General features: G+C 35.5%; 3 protein-coding genes and 1 pseudogene across 3 annotated transcripts; 3 read left to right on the top strand and 1 right to left on the bottom strand.

Moving 5' to 3' along the window:
* Window positions 1–2419: 2419 nt before the first annotated feature.
* LOC110734406 (magnesium transporter MRS2-I-like) lies at window positions 2420–7406 on the top strand. Its single transcript, XM_021914554.1, has 12 exons — window positions 2420–2919; window positions 3024–3053; window positions 3402–3522; window positions 3726–3847; window positions 4020–4094; window positions 4281–4505; window positions 4597–4641; window positions 4734–4778; window positions 4927–4956; window positions 5043–5162; window positions 5417–6068; window positions 6355–7406. The coding sequence occupies exons 1-11, from the start codon at window positions 2716–2718 to the stop codon at window positions 5501–5503; spliced, it is 1104 nt and encodes a 367-aa protein (XP_021770246.1). The 5' UTR covers window positions 2420–2715; the 3' UTR covers window positions 5504–6068; window positions 6355–7406.
* Window positions 5936–7501, top strand: LOC110734619 (annotated as a pseudogene).
* A 566-nt stretch (window positions 7502–8067) lies between these two features.
* Window positions 8068–11351, top strand: LOC110734405 (hexose carrier protein HEX6-like). Its single transcript, XM_021914553.1, has 3 exons — window positions 8068–8996; window positions 9509–9831; window positions 9905–11351. The coding sequence occupies exons 1-3, from the start codon at window positions 8864–8866 to the stop codon at window positions 10982–10984; spliced, it is 1536 nt and encodes a 511-aa protein (XP_021770245.1). The 5' UTR covers window positions 8068–8863; the 3' UTR covers window positions 10985–11351.
* Window positions 11352–22285: 10934 nt separating this feature from the next.
* Window positions 22286–26857, bottom strand: LOC110734618 (ankyrin repeat domain-containing protein 7-like). The gene is made up of 9 exons (XM_021914777.1): window positions 26680–26857; window positions 25543–25677; window positions 25205–25347; window positions 23871–23996; window positions 23554–23706; window positions 22909–23010; window positions 22668–22838; window positions 22494–22573; window positions 22286–22370 (listed from the first exon to the last, which is right to left on the bottom strand). Exons 1-9 carry the CDS (start codon window positions 26855–26857, stop codon window positions 22286–22288), a joined length of 1173 nt encoding a protein of 390 aa, XP_021770469.1.
* Between the last annotated feature and the right edge of the window lie 988 nt (window positions 26858–27845).

Below are 27845 nucleotides of genomic sequence, written 5' to 3'. Positions count from 1 at the left end.
GGGGGCGCAGCACTACCATCCTCACTTTGGGACCCCAGATCTACACGAACAACATCAAAATCAAGCTTTTTATGGCCACGAGACTCGCCTACACCCTCCTCCTTCGTTTTCTGCTCAGCCTCATCAATATTCTTCAGAACTTCCCCTAACGCCTTAAAAGTGGTCGGCGAACAATAGTTTGGCCCATCTTCATGCACGTACAGGCGACGGGGAAAATCATCGCCTCTGTTGAGATCATTGATGAGGGACTTGATAAAAGTGGCCTCGCTGTTGTTCTCGGTGCCAATGTAGGCGTCAATTAGTGGATCAAGGTCTCTCAGGGGAATGGTGTCATCTGGTTTTTGAACCAAAGGTGAGGGAATGGGAGAAGTCATGATGTAAACTGGAGAGGAAGGCGAAAGAAATGAGGAAGGCGACAGAAAGGAGGAAGGCGAACGAAAGGAGAAAAGGAGGAAGGCGAAAGAAAGGAGGAAGATGAAGAACCAGATCTAGGGTTCTTCAGAAGAAGAGTCTAGATCACTTTTAATCAGGTGGTTGGGAAGATGGAGAGTTGTGTCAGTTGGGAGGAATAAATGGAGGGAGGGATTAGATTAGGGTAATGTAGGTTAATGGAGTTAAGTGGGGGTTATGGGTAATAAGGGGTAAAAGTATAAAAATCTGAATTTTTAATTAAGGGTAATATAGTAATTTTCAGTGTTTTTTTTAACCCAAAATAGAAATAAAAGAGAAAGTTGCACATAATAGTGAACGGACTAAAATGACAAAAGTTGCACATAAAAAAACCCGGAGGTAGTATATATATACACACCCACACACACACACACACACACACAGAGAGAGAGAGAGAGAGAGAGAGAGAGAGAGAGGGAGGGAGGGTCAAATGAGAAGTTCCTTAAAATGAGAAGGATGAGGAAGAGTTATGTGCATAATTTTTATATTGAATGTCCATATTTTTCGAACTAATTTTGAACATAATGTGCACATTTTCTGATTTTCCAGAAATTCAATATGCATAATTTTGAACATAATGCGCACATTTTCTGATTTTCCAGAGAATTCAGATTTTTTATTTAGTTCGAAAATCAATTTTGCAGATTTAGTGAAAAACTTTTGCACATTTCTTCTTTCTCATTTTAAGAAACTTCTCATTGGATTCCAACCCTATATATATATATATATTGACGGAACAAAACAATAATATAATAACACAAAGAAATAGTAAACTTTAAAATAAAACTAGGCAAATAATTCAATTCCAGAATTTTGTAATCTTAGATTGCTAATTAGCCTACATTCAATTCCAGAATTTTGTAATCTTAGATTGCTAATTAGCCTACATTCAATTCCAGAATTTTGTAATCTTAGATTGCTAATTAGCCTACATTCAATTAGTGTGAAAGTGGGTAAACCACAAATTAGAAAACAGAAATGATTTACGAATAGGCCCAATACATAACTAACTGGGCTTGGACAATCCAAAGGCCCACATGCATTAAGCATTGCTGCATTGGGTACGTCCAAACTTATTTCTCTACATCGTTTTCATTTATGAGAGGATTATTACATATCAATAATAATACTTCGTTTTCTTTTATTTCTTTTATTTTTTTTTAAAAACCTAATACTTTATACTGTATTACATTATTATGCATTAAATCTTTCAAAAAAAAAAAAACTAAAATTATTGAGAGAGAAAATGATAAAAAAAGGTATTTTAGTAATTTAGTATGGAAGATATCTGTACTTTTAGTTAATCATCGAGTCATTGTAAATTGGTACTTTGAACTTTGAAGGTAGGCCTATTATTAGTTGTACAATATGTACTAAATTTCTCAAATTACTAAAATGAAGTAAAAGCTGCCAACCTTGCTTCACTACTGCGTTAGTAATAATTGTAACTGTCTAAATGACTTGGTAGGGGTCAATAATGTTGAAATTGATAAATGGATGTTAATGCTCATTTAATTGATTATTTACCTTGTCAATAATCATTCCGTTTACAAAGTTTTTGCACTCCAAATCAATTGTGTAATTACTCGATTGAATTTGTTATTAGATCACTAAATCACCTCAAGTCCTAAACGTTGATTGGACTAATAATCATTCAACTCGAAATAAGCCAAACCGGTCAACCCGACAGGCATCTATTTGCTGATCTAACACCAACCTGACCTGAATTTCCAAACTATCTTATTTGCAAAGAAACGAATCAAACTCAAAGTTCCAACTAATCCGACTAGACTTGAAATAACATGGTTTATAACCAATCCAAATCATCCGATGTGTCACCTCCAATCCAACACGGAAAATTTGTTTAAGTTGTAATGCCCATAATGCCCCCGCCCACAAATTTAAACACATCAAGAGTTTGTGAGTCACACAGCAAGCACATCCCTCCCCCACCCCACCACCTGCCGCTAAATGCCATGCAAAATTTGATGATAACCACCAAACATCGCACTCACACTCTCTTACCAGCTATCACTCTTAATCAGTGCCTCATTACCATTAACCCACCTTTCTCTCTCTTCCTATCCTCTCATTTTTATTCTCTCTTCACCTTACCCTCTTCAAATTTACCTGTTTAATTCACTTCAATCATGCAAATTTGAACTATTTTTGAAGAAATCTTCAGTACCCATTTGATAACTTGAGCAATATTTGAAGAAATTGTCACTGACCCATTTGATAATTTGTATATTATTTGAAGAAATTATGGCATTGAAGAACATTACTTTGGTTTCCAGCAGCTGGGTTTTGTTCAATTCAGAAGGAGAAAGCAGATTTTTGGACTTGGATAAATACTCAATTCTTAGACGTTTGAGAATTCATGCTAGAGATTTGAGAATTTTGGATCCTCTGTTGTCTTACCCTTCTACTATTTTGGGTAGAGAAAGAGCTATCATTGTGAATTTGGAGGTTAATTAATTTTTTTTTATCATTAATTATGTTTTTTTTCAGTCATTTTATGTTTTTCTGATCTTAAATTCTGATATTTGTATGTGTTTTTGGTGTGATTTCAGCATATCAAAGCAATCATCACAGCAGAGGAGGTAACGATTTCAATTATTAAATAAAAACTTCAATTATTTCTTGTGAAGTTGTGATTCGTAAGATTCGAACCTGTGAACATATGCGTGCTAGAGCTAGTAAAGGAAATTCAATTGTTTGACTTCAATCATTGTATAAATGATTAGCCCCTACTTTTGGAAAAAATGGCCTATATCACTATATGACACCCATTATAGCACCTTTGGTATTGGGACGTAAACCAACTAAAGCGGGTGTACAAGACATCATCAACTATAATGTTCGTTGGGTGCGCTCAATACGTGCACCAAAGTTTTATTTGTTATGAAAGTTACATTTTTTTAATTTGTTATTTATGTAAATTGGTTTAGGTATGGCTTCGGGATCCACTAGATGAAAATGTGATTCCCGTGGTTGAGGAGTTGCAAAGAAGATTGGCTGTCCGAGGAGCCTTTTTCGAAGGGCTCGGAGAGGAGGACGAGCAGGCTGCTGGTAATTTGATTAGTTGATATATATGATGGACAATTGTTTAAAAAATCTCGTACTAGAATTATGTTATAGTGGTCTTATTGAGATGTTGCTTGAAAAACGAAAATTGTAATGCCAATAGATTTGATGAAGGGTGTAAAACTACTCTTAACTTTTATACCTTTAAAATTGCTGATTATTAATGAGTAACAAAATAATAAATGTAGATTTTCCGTTCGAGTTTCGGGCGCTAGAAGTAATGCTAGAAGCAATTTGTAGCTATCTCGATGCTCGTACCACAGAGTTGGAAACTGATGCCTATCCAGCTTTAGATGAGCTTACTTCTAAGGCAAGCTCCCTAGTCTCTACCATCTTTTTATAATTTTCTGCTAGGAGTTATATTGAGTGTATTGATAAGTTTAGTCGTGAATCTTAAGAGGTATCATAGCCACTTTCTTATCCCTAGGATTATGAATTTATGATGAATGGGATGTTTTTGCCTGACTTTAGATTGATGACAGATTAGTAGCCGGAATTTGGATAGAGTGCGTAAATTAAAGAGTGCGATGACAAGATTGACAAACCGGGTTCAAAAGGTGTAATTCTTGACTATACTCTTTGGAGCTGTGAAATCCACACTTCCTTGTAAAACCTTGCTTGATCATAAATGATGCTTTGTTTCAGTTCTTTGAAGTTGATAACAGATTATTTGTGTTAAGTATCTTGTTGGGAAATATCCGCAGCACTTATTTTATTTGTCTTGTAATATAATTGGAGGCTAGGTCAGGGATGAACTAGAACAACTCCTAGATGATGATGAAGATATGGGAGATCTTTACCTGTCAAGAAAATTATCGCGTAATTCTTCACCTATCAGCATTTCTTGTGCCCCAAACTGGTGTCCTGCCTCACCTGCCGTCCGTTCGAAGATGTCCAGAACAAGCCGAGCAAGTGGGATATCAGCTCATGAGGAAAATGATGTTGAGGAACTTGAGATGCTGTTGGAGGTGAGGATATTAGTCTTGCTATATGCCTTTGTCTCTTTGTTGGCAATGATGAACTTAGTTTAAGATAAAATTCTCTGGGGGCACATTACAGGCTTATTTTATGCAAATTGATAGCACAATGAACAAACTGACCACTGTAAGTACCTATCATGCTGTCCTAGTTATTTTTTTCCAGTGTTTTCAATTCCATGAGTGATATAACTGTTACATGAAACATTCTCTTTTCAGCTTCGTGAATATATTGATGATACCGAGGACTACATTAACATTCAGGTAAGAGTATGGGAGATGGAAGAACTAGTAGTCTTGGAGTATACATGAGAAATGTAACCTTATTTCAAGAAAGAGCATGTATATGTGTTTTTCTGTTTAGAGGCTCCTTGCAGAGTAATCTGATTATTCACTCTTTCTAATACTGCAGCTTGATAACCACAGAAATCAGCTGATTCAGGTACAAATCTTAGTTTTTCATTGCTGCTAAACTAATACTGTATGATACTTTTCTGTGTTAAATGTTTCTCCTTCAAATTGATGCAGCTAGAGCTTTGCCTCATCTCTGGGACCCTATCCTTGTCTGTGTATTCCTTGGTAGCTGCGGTATTTGGCATGAACATCCCATACTCATGGAGGGACAATCACGAATATTTATTCAAATGGGTATGATTTCTTTCTTATCTACTACGTTAATAAATTTTTAATTTTTTTTAATGAATTCAGGTGCTTTGGCACTCCGTATAAATCAAACCTAAATAAAATAATTAAAACTATATATGCAAGTTTCTTCAAATATAGAAGTTTGGAAGTCTATTTATCTTTTATTTTTATTTTGTAACAAGCCGAAGTACCTCCAACCTTAAATTCTTCTATATTCAAGGAGAAAGCATATGATGTATTGATAAATCCTTACTTAGGTGGTCATCCTCGCGGGAATGGCAAGTGGATCTGTCTTCATATGGATAATGACTTATGCTGGCCATAAAGGTCTTATCGGGATTTGAATGATAAAAGTTCCATGAAGAAAGGAGGTGCTGTGAAAATCATAGGGGGCAATATTACAATATTTACACATTATCAAATTGAAGGAACGGGGAGATTTGCTAGCTATAGAGATATCTACATAACGGCATCATGCAGTGGAATATTTATGTCGTACTTTACTCTGCTAATTGATTTTTCTCATACCCACTGTGAATGAGTTTTCATTGTCCTCACAAAGAACTTGACAGATGTATGTATGCAATCATGTTCAATGCAAGTCATGTCCCCCCAATTTTATTACCTGTAGAATGGTTTGCTGCAAAGCTTTAGAATATGTGCCCCTTCCATTGATGCTGAATATGTGAAAAGTATATTATATATTAAGCATCTGACCAAAACTCTGTTTAGGGTTCTAGTGTTGGTCGACCTGTATCTTTTTCTTTTGTATGGTAATGGCAGGAGGACTAACAATAGCAAGCAAACCAGACGTGCACTGCAGTGGCAAAATCACCTGCTTTGTTGTGCTTTCCTGCACAGTGGCAGCCCTGGGAGGAGCCATTTTTGGTTATGACATCAGAGTATTAGGTGAGTATTTTTCTCATATTTTCTTTTCTTTTTTCAAGATTGTAGTATTATCATAGACTCGTAGTTATCAGCCTGACACCATTGCGGCATAGCCCCTTAATCTGGAGAACTCTACAAAGTATTTCCTTCAAAAGGAAATTAAGATCCTTATAAATCTGGCATCCTTACTCATTAGTGTTATGCAGAACAATGCATAAAGGACAGAAAAACCTTAAACCTCATCTATTTTTGTAGCCAGGTTAGAGTGTTAACGTAAAACTAATGCTGTACATTTTACAATGTATAGGTGGAATCACATCAATGGATCCATTTCAGAAAAATTTCTTCCCACATGTATACATTAAGATGAAAGAGTGGTTGGGGATGGAGAGTCTCAATAGCTGCAACAGCACTACCAGCACTTGTCATAACTTTGGTTCATTTTTCCTCCCTGAATTCCCCAATAGCTTGATCCAAAGGGACAATGATATGATCACCAAAAGGCAAAGCTTATCTTAAATAGTATTCGGGGTACAACTAATATCCAAGAAGAGCTGAATGGACTCGTAGAAGCAGCATCAACCTCAAAATTCATCAAACACTCACTCAATGATCTAATTGTCCGGTAGAAATACAAACCTCAGCTCGTGATGGCTATAGCAATACCGTTTTTCCAAAAAATGACAGGAATCAACGTGGTGGGATTTTGTGCTTCTGTTCTCTTCCACATCATCGGGTATGGCGAGTCTGTGTCCCTTCTCTCATCAGTTGTAATCAGGGTTGTGCAGATTGCTGCAGACGTTTTCTCGATAATAACAGTTGACAAAGTTTGGGGTGGTGTAATAATGTTAGTCCCATCTATAGTGGTGGGAAATATACTCTCACCAAAGCTAGGAGATTATGGCAGTTTAAGTGAAGGATATTCCTATGTAGTTTTGATCCTTTTGGGCATTTATAGTGCTAGTTTTAGTTTCTCTTGGGGTCCTCTAGGATGGTTGGTGCCAAGTGAAATCTTTCAGCTCGAGATACGTTCTGCTGCTCAAGATATGACTGTTGCTCTCAGCTTTACATATACCTTTATTTCTTATTGCCCAAGCGCTTTTGTCTATGTTGTGCCACTTAAAGGCTGGGATTTTCTTCTTCGGGGGGTGGACTGTGCTGATGACTGTTTTTATACACTAGTTTTTGCCCGAGACTAAGAATGCCCCTTGAGAAGATCGGTCTGCTATTGAAGGAGCACTGATTCTGGATTAGGGTCATTGGTGAGATTGGCAAGGTGCCTGAAGAGATTGTAATTACTTGGAAGGAAAAGATGAAACGAAAGTGTTCAGAAAAAAAAAACGTGATGTTCTTCCTCTAGAATTTTCACATATGTCAAAGATTCTAGTTTTTCCACAAAGAATATATACATGTACGTGAAGCAAAAGAAGCAAGCTATTCTGCCTTAGAATCCAGTCATGTGTTGCAGATTGGTAGCAACCATCTGAGTATTGAAGCAATCATAATGATGTCTAAGTATTTCATATTCATACCAATATACCATCTAGCACTCGTGAAAGAAAAAAAACAATGATAATATAACTTTGCTCTCATATTCACATTAATTGGTTTGCTCATATATATTTGATGAGTCATTTTGGTTAAGTTATTTGGATCGTTTTGGATTGAGCCTGGTCAAATTTGAGTCTTATTGATGATTCTAAAATCATAATCCTTGATAATGTAATCAATATTACCGTACTTCTTCAAAAACGCAACCATTTTACAATAACCCATCTCTCTAATTTTGTTATCCGCGACACTAATATTTTCTTGGAAAATTTAAAATAAATAGACAAACCTTTGGGCAGTTCTTCCCTATTAGACTACCCTTTAAATATGCCCATATTAGACAGAAGTTTAATATTTTTCTCCCAAAATGGACCAAACAGGTTACCTTACCTATTATACCAGGTAAAATTCCACCTGTCATTAAATTGTTGGTGAAGTTTTTTTTTTTTTTTTTTTTAAATTTTAATAATTTTTTTTTAAAAAAAAAAAAAAAACCAAAACCACCCTTCCCACCACAGCCAGCCCCCTCCCCTACCAGCGGCCAACCAATTCCCTCGGCGTCAGCGACCTTCAATGCCGCCGGAATTATCGCCACCTACACCTTAACCTTCACCACCACTACTTCCACCCACTGCACCACCACCTATGTACACCACCAGCAACAGCCACCACAGAAACCACCATACCAACAACCAAAATCACCGAAATCGCCATACCTACCAACCAAACCACAATACCAACCCACCAAAAACACCGAAAACACCCATACCAACCCACCGAAAACATCCATACCAACCCACCGAAGACAGAAAAACACCATACCAACCACCAACCAACCCACCAAAACCATCCAAAAACCCATACCCGAAACCTGCCATCTCAATCCTCTCACCACCACCACCAAGATCCGAATTCCACTCCACCCAACTCGCGTCCACACCGCGAAGCTACCCCACACCCCCCCACCCCTTTTTTTTGGGTTTATTCATCTCTTTTATTGCTGTTAATTTATGTCATATCATATATTTTCATTGGCCTTACTAATGAAAAATCATGTCCAATCAAAATGGCTGGTGTCCTTGAATTCCAATAATCCCACCACTACTTTTCTGGCATGGATTTCCCAGTCCACTTTTGTCCCCACTATCAATATCTGTAGAAAAGTCTGGTACACAACTACACACCCTAACAATTTAGTGGATGAAAACAATTTTGTTTAGGGTGTTATAGACTCTGTCGGTCTGTTTTTCTGTTTTTCATTGATAATGGCAGGAGGAATAACTATAACAAGTGATCCTAATGTGCAGTTCAATGGAAAAATAACCTGTTTTGTTATCTTTTCCTGCATAATTGCTGCTCTTGGAGGAGCCATTTTTGGCTATGACATTGGTGTATCAGGTATATGTATAATATCTCAATGTTTTACGTAACCTTTATATCATGACTGTAAAGTTTTATTCTGTAGAAGATTTTGTATTGTCATATATCAGTCTGGCACAATTCACAGAACTGAGGGAAGAATCTAAAACTAAGGCAACACTTTAATTTGATAAGTAGTGCTATACTGTTATGCTGAACAAAGCCTGAAGTGTAGATAATAAACCTTCATCAAATCATTCATTATTATAGGTGGAGGTCGCTAATGGGTTGTTTGGATTGGGTTTATTCAGATCATGTGCTGGTCTATTGGAGATTAGCTTATTAATTTTGATTCAATCAATATTACTCTCATTAATTTTTGGGTTATGTGTTCTGATTGAATCTTGGGTTTGGGTCAGGTAGTTTAGGTTGTGTATTGGCTACGGGTCGATTTTGTGAAATCAGAAAGTAGTATATATGTAACCAGTATATATGTAACCAGAGTAGAGAATTTACATTAAGCTAATGAAGTATTTTATGTCAATGTGAAGGTGGAGTTACATCAATGGATCCATTTCTGAAAAAATTCTTCCCACATGTATACATTAAGATGAAAGAAGACACAAAAATCAGCAACTACTGTAAATTTGATAGTGAGCTGTTAACTTCATTCACCTCATCTTTATACTTTGCTGGCCTTTTTGCTTCATTGTTTGCCTCGTCGATGACCAAAGCCTTTGGACGTAAGCTATCAATCCTGGTTGGAGGTATAGCAGTAATTGCTGGTTCCTTTCTAAGTGGCGGAGCTCTTAATGTTTACATGCTCATATTAGGCCGCGTCCTACTTGGAATTGGTGTTGGCTTTGCAAACCAGGTAAGTAAGTTGGTCATGATATAGTAGATTATAAAGGTAGTACTGTGGTCATCTAGTCCAAATTTTTCTGCAGGTAATTCCAATGTATCTGGTAGAGATAGCACCAAGTAAATACAGGGGAGCATTCAACAACGGTTTCCACTTTAGTCTTTCCGTTGGCATACTCTTAGCATCCTTGGTCAACTATGGGACTGCAAAGATAAAAGGCGGCTGGGGATGGAGAGTCTCAATAGCTGTGACAGCACTGCCAGCGTTTGTTGTAACTTTGGGCTCATTTTTCCTCGCTGAAACCCCAAACAGCTTGATCCAAAGGGATCACCAAAAGGCAAAGCTTATCTTACAAAGAATAAGGGGTACAACTGATGTCCAAGAAGAATTCAATGAGCTCATAGAGGCATCATCAACCTCGAAATCCATTAACCACCCCCTCAATGATTTACTCTTCCGGCAGAAATACAGACCTCAGCTCGTGATGGCAATAGCAATACCGTTCTTCCAACAAATGACGGGAATCAATTTGGTGGGATTCTATGCTCCTGTACTCTTTCGCACCATTGGGTTTGGTGAGTCTGCATCCCTTCTCTCATCAGTGGTAATTGGGGTTGTACAGATTGCTGCAGATGTTTTCTCAATAATAACAGTTGACAAATTTGGGAGAAGAAGTTTATTTTTCTGGGGTGGTGTAGCAATGTTAGTTCCATTTATAGTTGTGGGAAGTATACTCTCAGCAAAGCTAGGAGATTATGGCAGTTTAAGTTCAGGATATTCCTACATAGTTTTGATCCTTTTGTGCATTTACAGTGCTGGTTTTAGTTTCTCTTGGGGTCCTCTAGGATGGTTGGTGCCAAGTGAAATATTTCAACTCGAGATACGTTCTGCTTCTCAAGGTATAACTGTGTCTCTCAGCTTTATATTCACCTTTCTTGTTGCACAAACACTTTTGTCTATATTATGCCACTTGAAGGCTGGAACTTTCTTCTTCTTCGGGGGGTGGATTGTGTTGATGACTGCTTTTATACACTTGTTCTTGCCCGAGACTAAGAATGTGCCCCTTGAGAAGATTGATCTGTTATGGAAGGAGCATCGATTTTGGAGTAGGGTCATCGGTGAGACTGGCAAGGAGAATGCAGATAATAATGTCAGTACTCAGTAGCTGAATGAGAGGAGGAGTACTGTTATAGTGCAGACTATGTAAGTAGCTGAATGTAATGCCTGTTATATGTGTCTTCAGCATCCTATATATATAGCCTTTAAAAAAAGACCAATACATAATAATGTTCGACGATTTCACCTATACTACAGAATTTGGCAGAGCAAAAGAACTTTTTGGCCGAATCAAGCCATGTACAACAGCCTCACAATTCAGGCTCGAAAATTCCTAAGGAACAGGCCTAAGCAAAAGACTTAATTAGTTGAGCCCGAGTTTGTTACATTGCAATCAAAGAACAATGTAATATTTTGTTAGACTGATGTAATGGTTAATTTTCATTTATGTTTAGTAACAGGCTAACAGTTGTTTAGTTGATGTTTCTGCTAAAATAATACTTTTATACGTAAAATCTCAACACTCATACGGCCATCACAGTGAAACAAAACATCAGCAAATTAAGCAAATTAAAACTTGACTATTTCAGCAAATTAACCTCTCTCTTTAATACAATAAGTCAGAAGTAACAAGTTTGATACTCTTTTGGATGTTCGGCTTTTTAACGAATCATGACCAAGTACTGATGAATTAGCAAGTTTGGTCAGATTTGAGTGAAATTATGGCTCGATTAAACACGATTGGGTGTGATCTGATTTGATATCCGATAAAATCAACCCACTTTATCATTTCTTTACCTCATACTTGTAAGATCTTATGTATTGAAGACGATCTGACAAGTTTAGGGTAAAGGTATAGCATCACTTGTTTATAGATCGTTCAATAGGGAGAGCATGAAAATTTTCTATACCACTCTTAAATTAGTAAATGTGACAATATTTTCCGATCGAATATCTAAAAATGAATCAATTATTGTGTATATATGTGAATTATGACAACTAATTTTTGACGGACATAGAAATAATACAACCTTTTTTTTTTTTTTTTTGAAATAAATCGATTAAACACCCTATCATAAGGATATCTTAGGTTAATATAATTATACTGTACCTAAATTATACTAATGTATGTTATGTATCTTTATCTTCCAATATATTACATGATTTTATTTAATTAAATTTTCCTATCTAATAATAATATAAATATAATGCATGTAAAACTCTCATAAAAACTTTTAATACAAAACATACGTTTTAGAAGGATCTCCAAAACCTAGCTAATCCTCTCAAGAACAAAAAAAAAATACAATGGTCTCTTACAACCAAAACTCCGTGATATTTCCCCTTTTAATTTCTCTCCTTTGCCTTAACGTTTTCACACATGGCGCCGACAACGATACACTAATCAACAAAATGTGTGGCGCAACAAACGTGCCAAATGCATGCATTAGCTGTATAAAGGGCGATGGCCAAGATGCTAAAACCGACGTAGATGTCATCCAAGGGATGCTTGGATGCGGGGATGATGATGCTACGCAGCTCGAAGAAGACGTGAACAAAATACTCGACGATGATAACACGGATCCGAAGACAAGAGAGACCTTACAACATATCAACCCATGGATTCAGGCTATTATAATTCAAGGTGGCACAGTACAAGATCAAGTTGCTCATAGAGATTTTAAAGATGCTAGGTCAACAATTCGCGACGTAATTTATGCGAATCTTCATTCTTGTAATTCTGCGCTTAGTTCGTCTGGAATTAGTATTCCTCCTCCCGTTTTTTCTGGCCTTTTTAATGTGGAAGCTGATTATAAGCTCTCTGATCAGTTGATGGCTTCTGTCAAGGTTTAATTAGTTAAGTTTATCGATCAAGTAGTCGGTTTGTCTAACGAGTGTTCATGAGTACTTGTTAAGATGTGATTTAAGGTTTATTAGATTGTTATGCCCAAGAAAAATAAATTAATAATATTGATTTTATCATATTGACAATATTGTTCCGTAATAAATGACTTATTTTAAAAGGAGTCAAATGATATAAAATTTATTAATTTGTCCTTCCTATAATATAATTTGTATGGGAAGATATAATTTACAACTTTTTCACCAAATACCACCAAGCTTTTTGAAAATTCCATGCTTTGAATTCTCATTCATTAATTATATAAATTTGCAAATTTCCTTGCATCGTCTCACAATATTTTCGGAATGTTTGGAAAAACTAACATATTATGTGAGAATGTGAAGTATAACTATTGCTTCTACTTGGCGATAGTAATGATACAACTACGAGTATTATAAAAGGAATCGATCAAACACTGCCCTATTATAATACCACGATTGCTAAATTAAAGTATTTACTCATGAAGGGAGTTTTTATTTTAGAGATTTAAAATGGATTAAAAGAAAATTATTGATTTTTGATCTCACAAAAATGTAATCATGAGTTTATCTTTGGCTTGACGTGAGTTGTGCACGCCCATTACTGTATCTAACCCAATATATCTTTACCTCCCTATTAATTGCATGATTTCATCTACTTTAATTTAGTAATTAGAGTTCATATTAATTTGATAATGCATGCATATTCCATATTTTTAATTAAATTTACGAATTAAGTAGATCTCATTCACCAAAACTTATATAATGGCTTCTTATAATGACCAAAACTCCATGATTTTGACACTACTAATTTCTCTCCTTTGCCTAATCGCTTTCACACATGCCGTCGACTAGTCAACAAAATGTGCGGTGCAACATACGCCCCAAAGGTATGCCTTAGCTGCTTAATGAGCGATAGCAGACATTCTAAAATCGACGTAGATGTCATCCAACAAATGCTCGGATGCTTGGTTAATGATGCTAAAAAGCTCAAGGAAGATGTGAACAAAATACTAAAACACGGAAAAATTGATTCCAGTACGAGGGATGCGGTGCTAACAGTTAGCGCTAATATTGGGGCTATTATAGATGCAGGTGCCAAAGCAGGTGAACAAGTTGGGAAGAAAAAGTTAATTGATACTAGGAGTTTAATTAGGAACGTAATTATTAAGAATCTAAGGACTATTAATTTTGCAATTAGTAAGGATGGAATTACTATACCTCCTCCTATCTTTTCTGGGATTTTTTTTATTGAAGCTGATCATAAGATCTCTAATCAGTTGATTGCTTCTGTCAAGGCTTAATTAGATGATTAATTTTTTTCTGAAAGAATAATTAGATAATTAGTTTATCAAGTAATCTAAAACTATTATTTAAGCAAAAATCTCTATTAATCTTTCTCTTGCTCCCAAATCCCTTCAATTTCCCTCTTTTTTCCCCTAAATTATAGGAAGGTTTTAGTTGGTTTTCTTTAATCATATATATATGAATGTCAATATTGATAAAAATAATGTATGAATGTACTACAGTATGTTAGATTATTTCTATTGTAGTTCAAGCGAACAATTTTTTTGACAATAGCATAAACTAGATTAATCCCTGTGCAATGCACGGTCGCTAAATATTTATAATGACAATAAATTTGACAAAAAAATAATGGTACAATATAAAAATTATGAATAGATTCATCTAATATTAAAAGAATGAAATATATTTTTAAAAATTAGAGATATGCGAAAGAATATAATTAAACACATTTAATATTTATGATGGGTTATTTGATATTTAAGAAAATTTATTTAAGATTTTGTACAAAGTAAAAGTCATAATTTAGGTACAATTGTAGAAACCTTCTTTTTATGTAACAATGAAATTTTATTATATTAAGCAAGTAATTTTGAAGATGTTATAACGGATGCAAGAAAGAACAAATATTAAATGTAAAATTGACAAGAAAAAAACACACAGATTTACGTGGTTCACCAACAATGTGTTGGCTACGTCCACGAGCAGGTGAGAGAAATAGTTTTATTGATCTTGGGGAAAATAGAAAACAGATTTAGAACAGATTTGAGGCCAATCACATAAAACAGATTGATTGTCTCTTGGATTTCTAATGTTATCTCTACCAGATCTCACAGATGAGAAATACACAAAAGACTCTCAGATTTCTAAATAACACTCAATGACACAATCACACGGCTATAAATAACCCTAGAGGGGGTATATATAGCACTCCAGAATAAGATAGACGCGTAGAAAACGATGACCGCCTCACTTCGTGCGCAATTTCAGACTTGTGCGCGCCAGTCGCGCACGACTCCAAGTGTTTCGCGCGCCCGAGCTCTCGCTCGACCCAGCCACACCTAAATACCTATGCAAGCTATAGCTCCAATTTCGTCGCAACCTTCAACCTTGCCAACAAACTACTAAGCTACCGCTCACAAATCCAAGACTCGAAAGCATATTCAAGGCATATTTCTAACAAATCTCACCTTGACTTGATGTACCAGACGCATTGATCACAATGCCAGATTTACCAAAAACGGACTGATATAACAGAAATAGATAACCAAAAACAGACTCTCCTTGCTCAAATTTGCCTCTACTAGGCACCAGATTTGCTCCGTTGAGCACTAGACCAGATTTGCCCTGTCGGGCACCAGATTAGCCCCTAAGAGCTACTAACAGATTCGTACAGTTTGTAAGTCCAAGCAACCTTGAGACTTACTATGCAGAACTAGATTCGAATAGAAAGCTTGCCAATGCTTCTTCTGAGCACAAGCAATACCTCCCTTGGACAGCTGAGATATATCCACCTCTCCAACTGATAATGCAAAAGCCACCTTGTATTCTCAATTGTGCCTTCGGGGAGAGTTCCCAAAGATTACATGCCGACAAGGAGCCAAACTAGGCTGACCCGGTTTCAATGGCGAAGACTGCGATGCTTCAGATTTAGACTCAGAGTGTGAGTGTTGACTGATCTTTCCCAGATGTGGACTATCACCCCCACCTATAGGGACTTTATGCTCCACTTGCTTCTTAATAATACCACAACAGATGATGTGACAGCAGCAGAGTTAGCACCAGATAACGTAGACCCTTGCAACACATATAATGTCTCCCGTTTAATACCTTTCAAAACTACCTTTGAATCCTTGTAGACATATAACCATCTACCTTCACCTTTGAAACTGAACCTTTTTCTGTCAAGAAGACTAAGCAAAATCAGATTCCCCGTGATCTGTGGAACATGCCTGACATTGTTCAACATTAGAAATGATCATAAATTCGGGCTGGGCCGGGCCTTAATATCAAATGTCATGCCCAAACCCGCCAAAAGTGGCGGGCTTGTTGGGCCAAAACATGCTTTTTCGGGCCAGGTTTGAGCTTTTAACTAAAAAATTGGTTTTTAGCTTGTCCAAACCCGCCCTATTTTCGGGTCGAATCGGGCCGGGCTAGCGGGCCCGGCCATTGTTGATCACCTATATTCAACATACAGAGTTTAACATCATGAGTCCGAATTCTGATGGACCCTATACCAACTGTTTTGCAGACTTCATTGTTAGCCATAGTAACACTTCCACCAACCTGCTTGTAGCTCGTAAACCACTCCTTGCGTGAACACATATGATAAGGCGCCCTTGAATCCAGAACACACACATCAGATTGATGCGCACGCTCATCAGCAATTAGGACATAATCCTCTTCCGAACGGGTGTCTCCATCTGCAATATCTGCACTCATAATTTTCCTGTTGTCTCATCTTCTTGGGACATTTAGATTTACAATGCCCCTTCTCCTTACAATAATTACTGACATCACTCGGTTTTGGACCCCTAGAAGACGGTTTCCTGGATTTTCTCCCCGAATTCCCCTGTCCATTACCATCACTGACCATTGATCCAACAACCTGATTATCTGTACCTGTACCAGATGCCTTATGGCGCAACTCTCTAGTATGGAGAGAAGATCTAACCTCCTCTAGAGACACTGTCTTTTTACCAATAGTACAAGACTGCACAAAATTCTCATATGACACTGATAAAGAAACTAATAGAATTAAGGTCTGATGACTTTTTATTCAACAGCGCCCATAGCCCTTGTTGCCTCAACAAAGCCCTCATCTTGATCTGTCACAGACTAAAACTATTTCTCCCCGTGAATTTGCATTGTCAATCTTCACATTCAAAGCAGCCATCTTTCTCACAAGAATTAAACTCTAGGCCCCGAACCTAAGCTCTGATACCAATTTGTTATGACGGATGCAAGAAAGAACAATTATTGAATGTAAAATTGACAAGAAAAAACACACAGATTTACGTGGTTCACCAACAATGTGTTGGCTACTTCCACGAGCAGACAAGAGTAATAGTTTTATTGATCTTGGGGAAAATAGAATATAGATTCAGAACAGATTTGAGACCAATTACATAAAATAGATTGATTGTCTCTCGGATTTCTAATGTTATCTCTCTCAGATCTCACAAATTACACAAAAGACTCTCACTGAATAACACTCAATGACACAATCATACGACTACAAATAACCCTAAGGGGGGTATATATAGCACTCCAGAATAAGATAGATAGACGCGCAGAAAACTTTGACCGCCTCACTCCGCGCGTAACTCTCAAATCAGACTTGCGCGTGCTAGCCGTGCGCAACTCCCGGTGTTGCGCCCCCGAGCTCTCGCTCATCGCTGTCAAGTGAGCTCTTGCTAAACACCTTTACATTGTTAATGGGGTTAGAGGTGGTGGTTTTGGAGTAGGAGGGTGGTTTCGGCGTGGTGGAGGCAATTTCAAGTAGGTTGTGTCGGTTTTGGGCTGAGAGCGGTGGTTTTGGGGGTGTTTTGAGGTGGGTCAATGGTGGATTTCGAGCAGAGGTAGCGTCTTACAACATTATACATTTTTGTTAGGGAGTTTATTACAACATTTTATCTTTTATTAGGTATTTTATTACAACATTTTTCTATTAGGTAGTTTCTCACAACATCTAAGCTTTATTAGGTAGTTTTTGACGAAAAATCCTATGTTTATATACCATCTATATATACCTCCAAGAGTCCCAACTCACTCTTATAAAGATTGCAAACCAAACTCATACATTTAAGACTACGCACTTATTAAAGTACGATATACAATGGCTTGTTCCAACCAAAACACCATAATATCGACACTAATAGTAATTTCTCTACTTAGCATAATATCTCTCACACATGGTGGTGACAACGATCCACTAGTCTACAGAATGTGCGGTGCAACATTCGCTCCAAACGTATGCATTAGCTGCATAAACAGCGATGGCAGAGGTGCTCAAACGGAAGGAGATGTCATACAAGAGATGCTTGGATGCGGGGATAGCGATGCTTTGAGGCTCGAGCAAGACGTGAACAAGATTCTCGACGATGTTCAAACAGACCCAAAAACAAGAACCACCCTCTTTTCTATTAACCCTTTGATTCAGGCTATTATATCTGCAGGTGGTACAGTGCAAGTACAAGCTGCTCAGAGGAGATTTAATGATGCTAGGTCTACTATTACTAATGTCATTTTTCCCAAGCTTGGTGCCTGTAACTCTGCGTTTAGTGCCGCCGGAGTTAGTATACCTCCTCCTGTCTTTTCTGGGCTTTTTAGTGTTGAAGCTGATTATAAGCTCTCGGATCAGTTAATTGCTTCAGTCAGGGATTAATCACGTAAGTTTATATATGAACAATAACTTTAAGGATATACGAGTATCAATCTGTTTTCATATGGCTTGTTTGAGTGTTACAATTGTCTAGTTACATGCATCATGCATGAGATTATTATGTTTCAAAAAAAAAAAAAATGATTCTATAAAATTGTTATTAGGGTAATTTTGTATGCAATCCGTCCACAAGATAATATATGCGTCGTTTAATGTATTGTACATTTAAAAAAACTAATAAAATAGTTTGGTAGCGTGTTATACGACTACCTTGGTTTTCCCTCACTAGATAGCAACACATACATTCAACATTTCAACCATTGTGTTTCATGTATTATCATCTCATCAATTAGATTCGAAGCCAACCATACCTTTTGAGCCATTTACTTTCACCCAAAACAGAAAAGTTATAATTGAACGAATCAAAGTATGAAACTATGAGACTTAAAATGATACCAATGTGACTTTTCCAATGAAAATCTTACAAAACATTATTACGCAAGCACTGTATCTGATTTAAATGAAACAAAGATTATTTTTAATCAAGGTGTTTCAGATACTAGTAATGGTCAACATTTGACAGGGAAAACAAAGATAGTACTCTGTAGTCAGTAACAAAGATAGTACATACAACGTTTTATCCTTACTTGTTATAGACCCAAGGCCACCCCAGCCCGGTAATGTGCCTTTGGCCAATCATTCCTCAGCTCGATGCAGGCCAAGGCATCACGGAGTGCATGATCACCTTCCTCCAATTTAGCCCAGCAAATACTTCGATCTGTTGGATAACATTGCTGCATTTGTTGGCCTCAAACTTAATTATTGCCTATATATTATCACATCATTGTTCAGTATTTGACATATTTCATACCCAAACAGCTGCAGAAGCTACAAGATTACATTGCTCTAGTAGGCTAAAGGAGTAAAGACTAATACATGAATGCAAGTTAACGCTCATCTCGCTATACCAGCTTAATCCCTCCAGATTACATTGTTCGTCCTGCAAATACAATTACACAAAATTTGTGCATCAAATCTTAGCAGGGAAAGAGGGCAAGAGGCCCAAATTACAAGATGGGATTATTCACTCCAACAAACAAACAGCAAGCAAGCTAAGAATTGCACCAGGTCACTTAAATTCCCACACATGCACCAAATTTTTTAATGTAGTACCTCTTTTTGCAGCATAATGTAATGGAGTCAATCTCTTGTCCATGGCGATATTTCAATTTGCTCCGTGATCAAGGAGATAGGCTAATGTGGCATAATCCTCCTCCAAAGTAGAAATATGTAATGGGGTATCTCCTGTAAAATAGACCACAAAACTAATCACAAATCAATATATAATTAAACATGAAGCATTTGATCATCTCAGTTTATGCTTTTACACAGTTTTTAAACCTTATAAAATATTACATTACATGAAACCGAAATTGAAAGTAAGCAAACTGATTCATAAACCGACTCCATTACACGAGGTATTACATATTAATTGAGTCCCTAATAGGGAAACAGACAAGATAGGGACAGAAAAGAGATCTCAAATTGAATTGTATACTACTCCACTTAAGGCACCGATCTTAAAAAAATTTATAATCTGATTGATTGATACCCCTTTTACATACAACATCATAAAGAACTAATCACCCACAAATAACAATCTCCCAAATGAGCTACTACCATACAAATCACGAAAAATGACAATATCCATTAGATTAGTTCTACAAAGAGGATGATTAATACAAACATGCTCTCCCTTTAATTAATGCAACAATTCAAGTATCACGTAGCTCAACGCACAATTTTAACCATCAATATCTACAAACTTTAATTAAATTAAAATCTCCACATCATTTTCCTTCCGAAAGAATTACAACAGGTTATCAAATACTAAAGCGTAAATAATAAAACAATAACAAGAACATCAAATCATAAAACGTAACAATGAAAAACAAAATCTAAGTAACAAAGAAAAATGTTATTCTTATCCAAAGAAAATTAAATAGAAAATACCATTGACATCTTGTTCATTAACATTGAAATTAAGTTGTTCAACAAGAAACTTGCACACATCAAGATTGCTCCTTGCCGCAGCGGTAAGAAGGGCATTCCTACCAAAAGAATCATCCCTAACATTCTCCAAAGCTTTTCTAATTCCACCGCCATTATCAAATTCATTTACCACCTCTGTTTCTCCAAAAAAAAAAAAAAAAAAAAGGGGTTAAAATAAGGGTTTTTATTAATTTCAGAAATTAACGATGATATAAAGAAGAAAACATAAAAAAAGAATGAACCCAGGAAAGATGAGATTGAAAAACATAAACCCTTTTGATAATTTAAGAAAATAATAAGAAAAGTTAGAAGAATTAATTACTCGTGAGATATTCAATGTCCCTGCAAAGGCAGCAGAAATAACACGCTGTTTGGTTTTATCATCAACTGCATCCAAATAATATAAAAAATCAGTGACAATTTAGACACAAAAAAAATAAGAGAAATGAATGAAAAAGAAAAAGAGTGATGAAATAGTTACAAGGAGAAAATGAAGAAGCCATTGTTAAGTTTGTGCAGTTAATGAGACTTGAAAGAGACTGACCAAGAGAGTACAACAACTTTGGGAGGAAAACCCGCTAATGTTGTGGACTTGTGGTATTGCTTTATTTTTTTTCTGAACCAATTTTTGGTTTTTAACCTAGTTACTATCCTGTATACTTCCTCCATTTTTTTTATTGCATCATAGGAGATTTTAGGCAAAATTTGATAATGGAAAAAAGTAAGAGAGAGAAACGTAAAAATAAAAAATTGTCCATGTTATATAAAAATAAAATAATAAGTGTGAAATAATAAGGGTATGTTGGGTATTTGCAGTGTGAACATAGATATTTTTTGTCCTAAATTGGAAGTGATGCAATATTTGTGAAACTTCCCTAAAAGGCAAGTTATGCGGTATTAAAAAAAATGGAGGAAGTATGACTTTAAGAATGGATTGTGAATTTTAAGAAGAGAGATGGGTATGGGATGTCAAAGTTAAAAAGTTCAACCAAACAAAAATGGAAAATTTTCAACGGTGACCTCCAACTTCTGTTACGCACCAATAATCACCTTCCTTTTTTTATTATACAAAATGACTCTAATTAAGAAATTTATTTCACATATGACATTTATGAGTGTTATTTATTTAAAAAAAACCACCAACCCAGCCACCACCTTGACCCTCCACCCCACCAGATGTAGCCAGCCCCACCTGCCCAGCCAAGCTCCTCCCACCAGCGACGCTACTCAACCTCGACCACCGCCTAGCTCGGTCTCAACTTCCACCCCATAAATTTTTATTTTTTATTTTTTTAACAAAAATAAACAGAAAACAAATGGGTCTTCTATATATGTCCCTTCACCAACACCAAACTGTGTGCCACAACTCATATATACTCCGATCACAAAAAACTTGCATGAATCTATTTCAAATATGCGTGATTTAAAATATAGATAGATTAGCTCATATGATGGTGTGATATTGAAGAGTAACCCTTACACTAGACATATATACATATAAATGTCACATGCATAATAATATAATATAATTTAACACCTCAAAACATTATCAATGTCATAATGACTAATATAAATATTAAGTTCAACGACTTCACCAGCACAAAGTGATGTGCATGCCACTGCTCTTTTCCAATCCGATCAGATTTTTTTTTTTTTTTAAAAAAAAACAATAAAAAAACCAACAATTCAAAGAGCCTGCTAAATTTCCTCATCAGAAGCTCTTGTAAGTACACCAATGAACACGAAAGTATGTGCTACATTCGATCTTTTCTATTTCGGTCACCACAACTAGAACAAGCTAGGATCATAATCAGCAATGGGTCGGCGACGATCACGTTCACCAACTGGCATTGCTTCTTCCAATAAAACCTCGCTGCCAAATATTACAATGGAGGACAAGTATCAATATAGTGCTCGTCGAATAAATGAAGATTATTTCCAATTACGACCGTAATCAAATATTTATGAAAAAAAAATCATTATTGTTTGAAATTACCTGTAAGCATCCTGAAGCTCCTTATTCTCAGGGCAAAACTTGATAGCAGTCTTAAAAGCTTCTTTTGCCATATCATAGTCCTGCGCCAATACAAATATAACACAATTGTACTAGTTTAGATCGATACTAGTCAAAAATTGAAAATGATCCAAAAAAATTCGATATTATATAGACCTGCAACATTCTGTGAGCTTCTCCACTCCGGTAATGTCCTCTCCAAAATTCTGGTTCCAGCTTTATACACTGTTCTGCATCACTGAGTGCACGCTTCGCATCGTTGAGGCGCATCCAACATAGGCTCCTGTCGACATACACGCATGGTTCCAATGGAAACGTCGTGATAGCCTGTATTGATAAACAATTAGTCAATTATTGCTAAGAATGAATGACAACCAAATTTACTAAATTGATTTACCTCTGTGAACCAGTAAATTGCAGACTGATAATCATTTGCTTCCAAGGCTTGTGTTCCTCTATCTCTAGCTCCTAGAAACTTTGATATAACTTTGGATACACGCTGCAAGTCATGTAATTAAGCATTAAATGGAATCGCAAAGCTACGAGTAATATACTATAGTAAATAATAAGATTCAGTCTTAGAACAATTTGAAGGATAGAACAAGAGGGACCGTTTATTACTTCTAGGCACGTAACTTGATGTCACTTTCCTAATAGTTTTTATTACTGCCTCTCTACAAAACAACATGAATAACACAATAAAACTATTGAGATACAAAGAAAGACCAATTGATTATTTAATGAATTCAATCAGCAAGAAGTTTGTGAACAAGTGTTTGTAAAAACCAAGAGAACATACTCTAGAAAATTCTCTCAAAGGAAGTACATACGTTAAATGATGTTTTATTCTTGATCATCTTACATTCACATCAGGAAAACCATATCTATTTATTGAGAACGAGGGATGTACATCCTGAAAGTGTACGTGTCCCTCAAGAGGCATATCTTTTCACTCAAAAGACGTCAACATAACTTAATTCGAAAGTGGCACGATATAAATTGCATAATGAACTTAAAATCAGTCATTAGCCTAAACCATTACCTTTTCTATAGCTTCCTCAGAGTTGGTATACTCGAGTATTCCTTGACAGCTCCAATTCGGAATATGAGGAATTCGAGCAGTAGCATCGAAGAGGATGTTTATAAGCGCAACTTTACCTGCCTTAGCCGCGAGTTCTATTGGTGTGAAATCATACTAAGGAAATCACAGGAAAATGTCATTATACATATACAAATGTATCCCAATCATATAGAATCAAGACATAAAACACATACAAGAAAACCGCAATCAGGAGTGCAAGTTAAAGACTAATTAAAACTCTACAAAAACATGTGAATGTAATGTTATCTTCCACTTACAAAATCGATAGCGTTAGCATCAGCTCCAGCCTTAAGCAAGCATTTGATAATCTCTGCATCGTCTACAAGAACAGCCATAGTCAAAGGGCTTTCTCCTTGTAAACTAAGATTCGGGTCAGCTCCAGCCTGCACCAAGCATACCAAGAGTACCACCAATCAATAAATAAATGACAGCTTATAAGTAAATAATCACACGTGTTTAAAGAAGAATACTTCATCTTCCATCAGGAATTAATTGTCATGTTATCTCGACCAGTTTAAATTAAAGATATGACATGATTTTATACATATATAAGCGGTATATTCTTATGCATGATATTTGCATTCCTAAATCCTAATTATTATTTTTTTTATCATTATCACTTAATTAAAGTGAAGTGTGTAGAAAATTCAATATACCATTAACGTTTGTTTATTAAACAAAATCAAATACTGTAGTTACTAAGACATCCTAAAGTAGTAGATGTGACTATTCAATCCAAACAAATGAAGTACGTGCATGCAAAATGATAATATAAATTAAATATAGTTACCAAACACAAATGATTCACAAACAATTAAAAAAGTGAAGAAAAAGAAGTCACAACTAGCCTTTAAGAAGACGAAGTGGTTTATTAGTTTCAAAGTTTTCTCACAATATATCGCATGATATCTTCTCTACAAAAATAAGAATACAACCACCAAACATAACGAACAACAAAAACTATGTATACAATGAGAATCTTCATAATAAGGCAAATAATTATACCTTGAGGAGTAGCCTTACGCAATCAATAGATTTTCTTGCGATGGCCATTACCAATGGAGGGTGTACGGGATGAATAGTCGAATTTGGCTACATCAAAGAAGAAGATGGTTAACTTCGTTATTGCAAAGAGAGAAGGTGCCATCACATAAATGTGCATACTTTACAAGATATTTTTATATCATCTAACAAACATACTTGTATATTAACTAAGGGTCATAGAGCCAAGCTCATAGCTTAAGATGATCAGAAAAATAAGGCCAAAATGAAGCCATTTAATTATTGAATTTCAATAGAATAAACAAATAACATGGTGGTTCGGATATAAGCTAATAAGAGACATAAAAAATGCAGAAATCAACATATAGTCAACCTTGAATAAGCTCTAATGTAGTGACATGGGTATGGATACTTGACTCATTGTTTCGCATAAAAACACTTGGAATTTGTTCATCAGTTAGCCGAGTTTGACACTTGGACACATACCACTACCACAATAGTACTATATAGTAGTATATTGCACATCAACTATATATAAATAAACGGAAACATCTCAATCACATACAAAAATTAAAGTGTTGTCACATACATTAGCCTTATGATCAAGCAAAAACTTAACACCCTCTTTCACGCCATATTCCGCAGCAAATCGCAATGGCGTGCCTTTTATAAGCGATGGTGCATCAACTTGAGCACCTTTTAATACCAACAATTTCATCTGGTCTTTTTTTCCTGCCACATTAAAGCCAAGAGTAAAGTATAGGAAATGATTATTGCATCTATAGCTTGACAACGCAAAAAATCCGTAAGCCTTTTACACACAAGACCAACTACAGACTGAAATTTGAACTAGTAATGTGACAATCAAATGTAAAAGAACGGATGTACTAGAATTTAAGACTATATAGCTCAACGAGTTTTAGAAACCTTTTACGGCAGCATAGTATAATGGAGTCAATCCAGCATCGCTTGCCAAATTAGGATTTGCTCCTTGATTTAGCAGAAAAGAAGAAGCCATAAAATTATGACCTTCTGCAATTGCATAATGCAAAGGAGTGTGACCTGTAAAAATAGCCAAAAAAAAAAAATTAATAATTAATCAATCTAAAATGACATGGTATAGTATTAGGTTATTCTAGTAGTTCATACAAATCATATTATGCCGCTAAACAATAGTAGAATCTCCAAGTATATTGAATGAAATAATGACTTCTTGAGAAATCAAGTGTAGCAACTTAGATAGGCAAAATTGTACACACAATTTCATAATTCGCGTAATATTAAAGAGATCAAAGATACTCTTATACACATAGTTAAAAGACCTACTCAATCAAAAATTTAAGTTGATGGTTGAGACCTAAAAATATGTTTTATACTCTATCATGTCAATTTAAATTAAGAGATCGAATATCATTATTGGTTGTCCAAGGAATCGAGAGATCAAAGATACTCTTATACACACAATTTCGTAATTCGCGATACATCTTTTGTGAGTTCATTACTACTATTTTTTTTTTCTTTTTGAAAGGAGTTCAATTCGTTACTACTTACCACCTATATTCGTTATTGTTACTTTTACTCTCTTCATTTGTTTTGTCTAGTTTACCATTAAAATATTACCCTCATTCCAAGCGTGCAAGGAATGGATGAAGCCCTTAATAGCAAAAACTTAAATGGTGATCGGTTCAAGGACATAATATAATAGGGAGACTATCAAAAAAAAAAAACACCACTATATAAAAAATGGTTATTTAGGTTTTATAATTAACCTAGATTTTTTAGAGACTGTATTATTTCTTAAAGGTTGATTAAATCTAATCTAGTCTAAAATAATTATGGACCAGTCTAGATTTATTGTTTACCGTCTAATCTAATTAAATTAACATCTTTATAGTTTTGTTTGATCTAATATCGTATTTATCTCACCTGATCTAATCTGATCTAATCAAAACAAGCGATACTAAAGGACCATCACTAATATCCAATTGATATGGATCCTACATAATTCACAAGCCCTAAAAATGATTTTATAAAAATAATTTATGAGAAATATCATATATATACCCTTAAAATCTGTGATATTAACATCAATTTTGACCGTCTTAAGAAAGAACTTGCAGAGAGCGGTATCACCCCCGGCAGCAGCAATATGTAGGACGCTACGCCCTCGAATATCTTTTGCTCGCAACAATTCGTTTGCCCGCAACAATTGTTTTGCCTTCTGTTTACAATACTTATCCATTAATTTTTTCCCCTCTTCTGCAATTAATAAAACTATAATTAAATTAATTAATTAATTAATTAATTAAAAAAATAAATGAAAATTAACCCAATCAAATTTATGTGAAAAATAATTTAACAATTTAAAAAAAAAAGTTATTCATTTGCAAGTTAAACCACAAGTAAAGTGCAAAGATATGATTTTTGGTATAAGAAAAAATAATAATTGAAAAAAAAAACAAATAAATTATTAGCCAAATCAAAATTATGGTAAAGAAATATATTTACAAAAAAAAATTAAAAATCCGATCGTAAATTTTAAGTTATCAAAGCACAAATAAAGATTTGTTTTATGAAAAAAATAAATTACCTTTGAGGAGTTCACGATCTTTACGCGAAGCTGACAAAAAAATGCCAATACTCATGATGGATGACAAAGTTTTGCGCAAGAAAAAAGTGACATCACAAATTTTGCCAAGAAATTAAATAATTAATTAATCAGAACATAAGATGACCAATGTATGATTTTTGAGTGATGAATTGATAATCAGAAAATTAGGAAGAAGACAAGGTTTGTATGAGAATTTGATGAGTTTTGTCTGGTTTTTGTAAGAAATGAGTCAAGCGGCGGTGACTTTTAGTGGATGGTACAAGTATTTATACTCCCACTCTCTTTGGAGTGAGTGTATGAAATTGATCTTGACTACTAATTGTGGAAGTTTTTTTACCTTATTATAGTCACATTTCTTCAAAGGGTAAGTCAATTTCTCAAAGTGTGATGTATATTGACCATTTGGCCCCTTTTTTTCTTAATTCTCTTATTGATGGCATGTATAACCGTTGTAAATAATGGTTACGGCCAATACAGCCGTTATTTCGTTGTAAATGATAGTTACCGGTATAACCCTTATAAATCATGGTTATTAGTTCAACTATAAAGTCGTTGTAAATGGGTGGTTATTAATTTAAGTGATATATAGCCGTTATGAATAATAGTTGTAAATTCAAGT

The sequence above is a fragment of the Chenopodium quinoa genome, unplaced genomic scaffold, assembly GCF_001683475.1.
Source record: "Chenopodium quinoa cultivar QQ74 unplaced genomic scaffold, ASM168347v1, whole genome shotgun sequence".
Taxonomy (NCBI): Eukaryota; Viridiplantae; Streptophyta; class Magnoliopsida; order Caryophyllales; family Amaranthaceae; genus Chenopodium; species Chenopodium quinoa.
This window is presented reverse-complemented; position numbering and strand designations above follow the sequence as displayed.